General features: G+C 51.0%; 1 protein-coding gene across 3 annotated transcripts in view; it reads left to right on the top strand.

Moving 5' to 3' along the window:
• The first annotated feature begins 3,173 nt into the window (after positions 1-3,173).
• CIZ1 (CDKN1A interacting zinc finger protein 1) overlaps positions 3,174-8,876 on the top strand; it is a 21,458-nt gene continuing 15,755 nt past the window's right edge. For 2 of the 3 annotated variants that reach the window (XM_012802400.2, XM_012802399.2), the window contains exons 1-5: positions 3,174-3,274; positions 3,903-4,059; positions 4,287-4,402; positions 5,899-5,970; positions 7,783-8,012. In XM_012802400.2, the coding sequence (XP_012657854.1) occupies positions 3,908-4,059; positions 4,287-4,402; positions 5,899-5,970; positions 7,783-8,012 (570 nt within the window). In that variant the 5' untranslated portion in view covers positions 3,174-3,274; positions 3,903-3,907. Of the gene's footprint in view, positions 3,275-3,902; positions 4,060-4,286; positions 4,403-4,850; positions 4,887-5,898; positions 5,971-7,782; positions 8,013-8,876 lie in introns of those variants that run through there. The other variant, XM_023510468.1, reaches the window with a different exon arrangement.

The following is an 8,876-nucleotide window of genomic DNA, read 5'->3' as shown; positions in this document are numbered from 1 at the left end:
TCCTGCCCCAGCCTCCTAAGTAGCTGAGACTACAGGTGCCTCCATCATGCCTAGCTAATTTTCTTTTCCTTTCCTTTCCTTTTCCTTTCTCTTTCTCTCTCTCTCTTTCTTTCTTTTTAAAAATACATTTCTGAGAGAGAGAGGAATGGGTTAGTGTATAAGAGTGCTTTTGGGGCCGGCACTGCCCTACCCTTTTGAGCCACAGGTGTCACCTCTTCTCTTTTCTTTTTTTTTATTTTTTTGAGACAGAGTCTCACTATGTCACCCTTGGTAAAGTGCCATGGTATCACAGCTCACAACCTCAAACTTCTTGTGCTTAAGCAATTCTCTTGCCTCGGCCTCCCAAGTAGCCGGGACTACAGGCGCCCACCACACCACCCCGCTCTTTTTTGTTGTTGTCATTGTTTAGCAGACCCAGGCCAGGTTCAAACCCACCAGCCCTGGTGTATGTGGCCGGCCCCCTAACCAAACCATTGAGCTATGGGTGCTGAACCAAAGTTTTCTATTTTTACTAGAGATGGGGATCTCACTCTTGCTCAGACTGGTCCCAAACTCTTGACCTCAAGTGATCCTCCTGCCTCAGCCCTCAGCCTCTCAGAGTAAGCCACCTCACACCCAGCTAGAATTTGCATTTACCTCATTACTTTTTTTTGCATTTTTTGGCCGGGGCTGGGTTTGAACCAGCCACCTCCGGTATATGGGGCCAGCGCCCTACTCCTTTGAGCCACAGGCACCGCCCTAGAGACAGGATCTTACTTTGTTATCCAACCTGGAATGCAGTGGTGAGATCTAAATCTCTAAATTATTGCAGCCTTAAACTCCTGGGTTCAAGTGATCCTCTCACCTCACACTCCCAAGTATTTAGGACTACAGTCATGCAATACCACCCCTCAGATAATTTGTAAAATTATTTTTTGTAGAGACAATGTCTTGCCATGTTGCCCTGGCTGGTTTCAAACTCCTGACCTCCAGCAATCCTCCCACCTTGGACTCCCAAAGTGTGGGATTAAAGGGGTGAGCTATCATGCCTGGCCTTACTTCATTCTTTTTTTTTTTTTTGCAGTTTTTGGCCAAGGCTGGGTTTGAACCCGCTACCTCCAGCATACGGGGCTGGTGCCCTACTCCTTTGAGCCACAGGCGCCTCCCCCTTACTTCTTTCTTAAACTGAAAAACTCAGGGTAAAAGATGTCAGCTCTCCTCCAACTTAAGCCCATTTAGTGCAACGCCAGTCAGAATGCTGTGGGAATATGGTGGCTGGGGACAACTGGGGACAGTTTGACAAAATTCTACAGTTTTTCTGAAAAAAAAAATACATGATTAGTAATTGGAAAAAGTTTTAAAAATAATAGTGTCAGAGATTTGTACTATCAGGCAATAAAACATATTCTTTTTTTTTTTTTTTTTTTGAAACAGAGCCCCAAGCTGTCCGAGTGCTGTGGCATCACAGCTCACAACAACCTCCAACTCCTGGGCTCAAGCGATTCTCCTGCATCTGCCTCCCAAGCAGCTGGGACTACAGGCGCCTGCCCCAATGCAAGGCTATTTTTTGGTGGCAGGCGGCATTATTGTTGGGTGGGCCCGGGCTGGATTCAAACCCACCAGTTCAGGTGTATGTGGCTGGCGCCTTAGCTACTTGAGCTACAAGCGCTGATCCCGGGCTATTTTTTGTTGTTGTTGCAGTTTGTCCAGGGCCGGGTTCGAACCCACCACCCTTGGTATATGGGGCCCGCGCCCTAGCCGCTGAGCCACAGGTGCCGCCCCTCCCACTTAGGCGACTTTCCTAATCCGCTGATTTGGTGCTGCCTCGCATGGGCTTTCCATCCTAGCCTAGAGCTGGGAATAAGGCCGCCTCTTAGTTCCGGCGCTCAAAGTCCGCACCTTGAGTACTGCCTCTGCTCCAGCGGGCGCCCGAGCGCCACAGCGCCCCCTGGCCACAGCTGCCACCCGGCTCTGTCCACGCTGAGCCACTTTCGCCACTGCTTCAGATCCAGCTAGGCTTCTCTGCTGCAGCAGAGCCGGTCCAGAGCTCTGGGAAGCGCTTGTCGCTTGACTGTAGTGATTTGTCAACACGCGGGCTCCGCAGCCGGAGCGCCCTGGTACAGTGCACCTGGCTAGTGTGGCAGTGCGTTCGCAGCGATACTGACTAGATGCCCGGACGCTGTGGGCTCTAATCGCCTAGGCTGCACTCACTGCGGCTTCCAGCCGCAGGACATGGGAAGGAAATGGCTATATAGGAACAATAATGGTTTGGGGGCCGGGACCAGGCAGAGAGTCATCATTCAAGGGGTCCTTAGGGTCAGGTACAGTTTTAGGGACAGGATGAGCGGGCAAGGGCCATTCGTGATAACTGAACTCAGCCCTTCTCTCATACACAGCCCAGCCGAATCTAATGAGAAAAAGTACTTTGTTTTTTGAGACATAATTTCACTGTGTCGCCCTCGGTAGAGTGCTGTGACGTCACGGCTCACAGCATCCTCCAACTCTTGGGCTTAAAGTGATTCTCTTGCCTCAGCCTCCCAAGCAGCTGGGACTACAGGTGCCAGCCAAAACGTCTGGCTTTTTTTTTGTTTCAACTGTCATTTCTGGTTAGCTGGCCTGGGCCGGGTTCGAATCCGCCAACTTCGGTGTATGTGTCTGGCGCCGTAACCACTGTACTACGGGCGCCGAGCGGAGAAAAGGTACTTTCAAGTGGGTCCACTCACCCCCTTATAGGGCAAGCTCCTGCGGGGTAATGGGACTTTGACCGCCCTCTCTCCAAGCTCCGTCTAGAATGTATGCCCCCTCCCATCCTGGCCTCGCGCGCTGCCCCAGGGTCGCGGGACAGGGTGGCCCTGTCGGTTGAGGACAGGCCCTTCTGGAAGTCCCACGCGGTGCCCCCGCCTGACTTGGACCCCTCTGGGCTACAGACGGACCTTGGGCTCAGAGACGCCCCTTCCCAATGCGGAGGACGCGAGGCAGAGGATCTGTGCTGTCCAGGACCCCCTGGCACCTCCAAGCCGCTCCCACAACCGCTCGGGCACCAGGTCAGCCAGCGCGGTGACCAGTGCGCGGGGCCACGGCTCGCGGCGCGGCTCGAGGCTCTAGTCCTCCGGTCCTCTAGGGGGCGCTGCTCCGCTCCGGCCCCGCCCACAGACTGGCCTTCCGAGCTACTGGCCCCAGGGGAGCTACGGGGATCCCTGGAGCCTGGGCTTGTGGCTGGGACAACGCGGGTGCTAAGGGGGTGCGGAGAGGCGGCTGCGCGGTGCTAGCCGCAGAGGCCGCGCGGGGAAGCGAGGTGCGGGCCTGGGCCTGGGCCGGGGCCGGGGTAGGACAACGGGGTCAGCGGCAACTGGAATGGAGGCTGCGGGTTTCGCGCGCGCTTGGGTCATGGGATTCGAATAATAGAGGTGCGGGTTTCCGCGGAGGAGGGGGCTAGTGGAGTAGGGCGAAGGGCTGCTGTCTCTCAGGGACGAAAGTGAAAGGTTGGAGGCGGGGTGCTGATGTTATTGTCACAATAGAGGCAGGAGGGTGAGGGCCTCTATCAAAAAGCGGGTGTGGGTTGGCGGTGCTGCATGGGGAAGTGATGGGCTCAGAGGAAGGCTGAGGGTGGGGCCGGGAGGTTTATTTGTTGGAAGGATGGTGCCGCCGCAGTTGGAGGGATGGAAGCGAGGCTGAGGATTTGAGAGGGGACTGTTGGCAGGACGCAGGGGAGATTGCCAGGAGGTGGGTGACTCCTGCTTCTGGCAAGATCGGAGGGAGGTGGACTGGAAGGATGGCAGTGCAAATGTGGTACCCTCTTGTCAGGCCTGAGAGTGTAGCCGTGAATCTCTGCAGGCCGTGGGTTGCAGCTCGTGGCCGCTGATGGGAGGGGAAAGGACTGGCCTGTGGCAAGGACCAGGCCTTACTCCCCTTCCTGCTTCCAGCCACCATGTTCAACCACCAGCAGCAGCAGCTCCAGCAATTGCAGCAGCAGCAGCTCCAGCAGCAGCAATTGCAGCAGCAGCAGCAGCAGCAGTTGTTGCAGCTCCAGCAGCTTCTCCAGCAGTCCTCACCTCAGGCTGCGTTGCCTGTGGTCGTCAGGTGAGTTCCCTGCCCCCTCCCGGGGATCAATGGCTCCAGCTCTGCCTCTCAGACCCATGTTCTGGAATCCCTAGCCCCAGTCCATTCTGCTAGGGGCATCCCTGTTCTTTGTCCTAGAGAACATCAGTTGTACCCTAGAGGGGGGTTGAGAATGGAGGTGAGAGATCTAAAGGACTAGAAGGTCCAGCTTTCACAGTAACCTTCTGATACCACCTCCCAACACACAGGGGGCTCCCTCAGCAGCAGCCACAACAGCAGCTTCTGAGTCTCCAAGGCACCAATTCGGCCTCCCTCCTCAACAACTCTATGCTACAGAGAGCTTTGCTTTTGCAGCAGTTGCAAGGTATGGCTATGGGCCCTTTTCTCCATCTGCTTTAGTGGAAGTGTCTCAGTAGCCCCATTGCATACATCTCACTAAATCCACGCAGTGACCCTGAGAGGGAGCTACTCTTAGCACCCTATTTATAGCTGAGGACACCAAAGCTCCAGGAGGTAAACTGCTGAGGTGAATGCAGGGCTATTCAATCACAGAGGTGTGCCCTTGGCCATCGTACTGGCTCCTTGGGCATTACTCAGCATACTTCACTCACATTTGGATTAGATGCCATTTGACAAATGAGGAAGCTAGGAAGGGAAAGCATTTACCCTGGGTCACACAGCATCAGTAGTGGCTAAACTGGACTAAGACTTGATGCCTCTTGACCACCCAGATCTCTGGGGTGGTCTCTAGCCCTGTGCATTAAGCCTGTGGCCTTGCCCCAGTTTCCCCACACAGAGAGCAGTCTCAGCTCTTCCTTCCAAGATGCTGCTGATGATCCTAAAAGGAGGTAGGTCCATGTTATAGATGAAGAAACTGAACCCCAGAGAGGGGGCATGTGCCCAAGGTCACATAGCAAATAGGTGTTGCTTGGATGGTCATTGCTCTTCAGCCCTACCAGGGCCACATGGGTATGGATGATCCTGAGAACTGACTTATGTATGAGAGGTGGTTAGGTGGGAAAGAAACCCACACACAAAGGAACTCACATCATATACATATGTATATGTCTTCCCCTTTTCCTTTTCCATTTTAAAAGTCACACTTTTGGCTCGGCGCCTGTGGCTCAGGCGGCTAAGGCGCCAGCCACATACACCTAAGGTGGCGGGTTCGAATCCCCAGCCCGGGCCCGCCAAACAACAATGATGGCTGCAACTAAAAAATGGCCAGGCATTGTGGCGGGCGCCTGTGGTCCCAGCTACTTGGGAGGCTGAGGCAGTAGACTCGCTTGAGCCCAGGAGTTGGAGGTTGCTGTGAGCGTGATGCCATGGCACTCTACCCACGGGGATAGCTTGAGGCTCCGTCTCAAAAAAAAAAAAAAAAAAAGTCACACTCTTCAAAGTGAAAAAAAAATTGTTTTTACAAAGGGGATAGAAAAACCCAAACTTCATTAGTAGACTCACTCACTCCTGGAGAAAATAGCCAGTAGGTATTTTGGTATATTTCCTCCCCTTGTTTTCTAGCCATAGACTTGGGATTTGTACATGATTTCTATAATCGATATAAGTGAGAGGCTGTATTTTGTTTCTTTTTTGCCGAAGACAAGGGCGTGATCATTTACCATATGATTTGACAACTGCTGTCAAGATTATTTTTAATAGCTGTTTAATATTCTACTGGAGGGGTTTTCCTTGCTTGTATGAATCTCAGTTGTTTAGCTGTTTTCTTTGCTTTTTAATTTTTTTGTTTTGCTATTTTAAATAACACTAGGATGAATTATGATGTCTGAAACTATATCCTGAATTGGGGGGAATGGGTGTTTTATGGCTCTTGATAAATATTGCCAAATTGCTTTCCTAAAGGACTGGACCAGTTTGCAATGCCACCATCCACGTATGACAGTGCCGGTCTCACCATGCCCACAGCAACATTGGGTATTATATGCTTTTTATATATATATAAATGTATATATACATATAATTTACTAAGTTGGTTGGCAAAAAGAAGCTATGTCATTAATGTTTTTATTTGCATTTCTTGACATACTAGAGCAATTGAACATTTCCTATTTGTCTGTTATACATTTGCATTTCTTTTTGTGACTTGTCCATGTCCTGTGTTCATTTTTCTTTTAGGGTGTTTCATCTTTTTATCTTATTGTTTTTAAGAGCTGATTGGCTCTTTCTCTCCACAAATGTGTATATGTATTTATTTCAAGTTAATGTTAGTTGAACATTTACTGTGGACCTGAGACATTTATGTACCTCACTGAATCCTCATAGAACATTGTGAGGCAAGCACTATTATTGTCTCCATTTATAGCTGGGGGAACTGAGGCTAAGAAGAGAGAACTGCTTTGTTCAAGGTCACAAAGCTTGTCCCCAAAGCTGGGACTTGAACCCAGCTCTCACAGCATAGCCGACCCATGCTGTTAACCCTTGTGCTTCCTGTTTCAGCATTAGGACAAGAGTTCTGTCTTTTATCCCTCAAACGCTTCTCAGGCTCTGGGCCTCCCATGAGGCGTGGAGCTGAGTCAGATGTGGTACAGCAGTAAGCAGATGAGGAAATTATGCAGCTTCTCTAGGACAGGGAATCTGGGGCCTGCAGGAACACAAGGGGAGTCCAAGAAGCCTCCTGGGTTAAAGACACCTGAAGGGAGGTCTGAAAGATGCTGGGAATTAGCCTGCAGAACAGCCCAGGCAGCAGGGACAGCATATGCAGAAGCTCTGAGGCAGGGTGTTTGAAGGACCACACAGGGACCTATGACTGTCACATAGGGGGTAACTTGTATGGGGAGAATGGCAAGAAAGGTGGCTGGGGAGGTGGGCAGGACCAAACCTGGCAGAGTGAGGAATGGGCTTTGATCCTGAGGAGCAGGGAACTTTGGAGGGTTTGGGGCAGGGGAAGGAGTAAGTCAGAATATGATTTTAGAAAGATCACTATTTGCTATGCTATCATCCTGTGTGAAACTTCAGGCAAGGGATGAAGTGGGTTTAGAAGGAGGTGGGTAGGAGTGGGAATGGGGAAGGGGAGCCAGGGAAGAGGTATAGGATCAGCACTGATAGGTTTTGGGGGTTGCTTGGAGGGGGGGGTAGAGTAATGAGAAGGAAGAATCAGAAGTTCCCTCCTCAGAATCTTGGCTGGAGCCAGTGGATGGATGGCAGTGCCCCTCATGGGGACTGGGGGCAAGTTACTCCTCTGCTTTGTGTCTCTTTTGTCATCATTGGAAATAAAACCTACCCTGATGACTGCTGAGCCAAGTGACAGGGGCAGCGTATGGGTATATGGACTCTGCTTGGCATAGTGCCTACTTCATCATCAGCCTCTGATGAAGGATGGCTGGTGGAAGGACAATGTGTCATATATTTATTAGGGGTCCCCGTTCAGGGACCAGCCATCTTGCTGGTTCTCCTTGCAGGCCCTTTACTGGGTCTGTCATGTACCCTAAGGCATACCCTAAAGCATGTCTGAGGAGTAGCAAGGCCACTCAGCTGCTGACTGTAAGGTATCTGAGGGAAAAGGCAGCACCTCTCCATGTCCAGCTGCAGCAGGGAAGACCTTCAGCCTCCCTTGCCACCATGCCCACAGTGAGCTTCAGCTCTCTCCTCTGGCTGCCCTGGGGTGGGAAGGATCTTTTTTGAATTACCTGTGATGCTCCCTGGATGCCCTGGGGGACTGACTCCTGACCCTAGCCTCTGCCACCTGACCACAGTGTGATCCCGCTTCTCCTTTCTTCTTGCCTGCAGGTAACTTCCGAGGCTACAACATGGCAACTCCGAGCCTGACAGCCCCCAGCATTACACCCCCTCAGCTGGCCACTCCAAATTTGCAGCAGTTCTTTCCCCAAGCCACTCGCCAGTCCCTGCTGGGTCCCCCTCCTATTGGGGTCCCCATTAACCCTTCTCAGATCAACCTCTCAGGGCGGGGCCCCCAGAAACAGGCCCGGACCCCCTCTTCCACTACCCCCAATCGCAAGGTAAGTGATAGCTGGGCAGGAGTAGGTGTGGATGGGAGTGGGAGAGAGGACACCTGGGCTTCAGGTCCAGCTTCACCCACTCAGGATCATCCTGGGCCTTTGGGCAAGTCACACTTCCTTTTTGTGCCTCAGTTTCCTCATCTATAAAAGGGAGGTGAACTGATGTAGCATTTCCCAGACTTCATAGATTTCTGTACCACTGGTATGACTTGCCATGCCTAGGTACCACCAGTACTATTATTTACTTAGTATTTCTCTTAAAATTGGTGTTGCTCAGTGGAAATAAAATGTGAGCCATATGTATAATATAAAATCTTTTAGTAGACCAGGTGTGGTGGCTCACGCCTATAATCCTAGCACTCTGGGAGGCCTAAGCAGGTGGATTGCTTAAGCTCACAAGTTCAAGACCAGCCTAACCAAGAGTGAGACCCCATCTCTAAAAACTAGCCGGGTGTTGTAGCAGGTACCAATAGTCCCAGCTAGTTGGGAGTTGACATAAGAGGATCACTTGAGCCCAAGAGTTTGAGGTTGCTGTGAGCTATGATGCCACCGCACGCTACCAAGGCAACAAAGTGAGACTCTGTGAATAAAACGAACAAATAATAAAATAAAATAAATCTTTTAGTAAACACATGGATAAAGGAAAAAAGAATGATTGAAATTATGTTACTAATATGTTTTATTTAATCCAACATATGAAAAGAATTACAGGCCAGGCACAGTAGCTCATACGTGTAATCTCAGTATTTTGGGAGGTGAGGGTGGAAGAATTGCTTGAGGCCAGGAGTTCAAGACCAGACTAAGCAGCATAGGAAGACCTTTTCTCTATAAAAATAAAAATAAAAAATTAGCGGCTCGGCGCCT

Source organism: Otolemur garnettii, unplaced genomic scaffold (genome assembly GCF_000181295.1).
Source record: "Otolemur garnettii isolate 467f Iridium unplaced genomic scaffold, OtoGar3 scaffold00014, whole genome shotgun sequence".
In the NCBI taxonomy this organism is placed as follows: Eukaryota; Metazoa; Chordata; class Mammalia; order Primates; family Galagidae; genus Otolemur; species Otolemur garnettii.
Note: the sequence above shows the minus strand (reverse complement) of the source record. Positions and strands in the feature narration are given on the sequence as shown.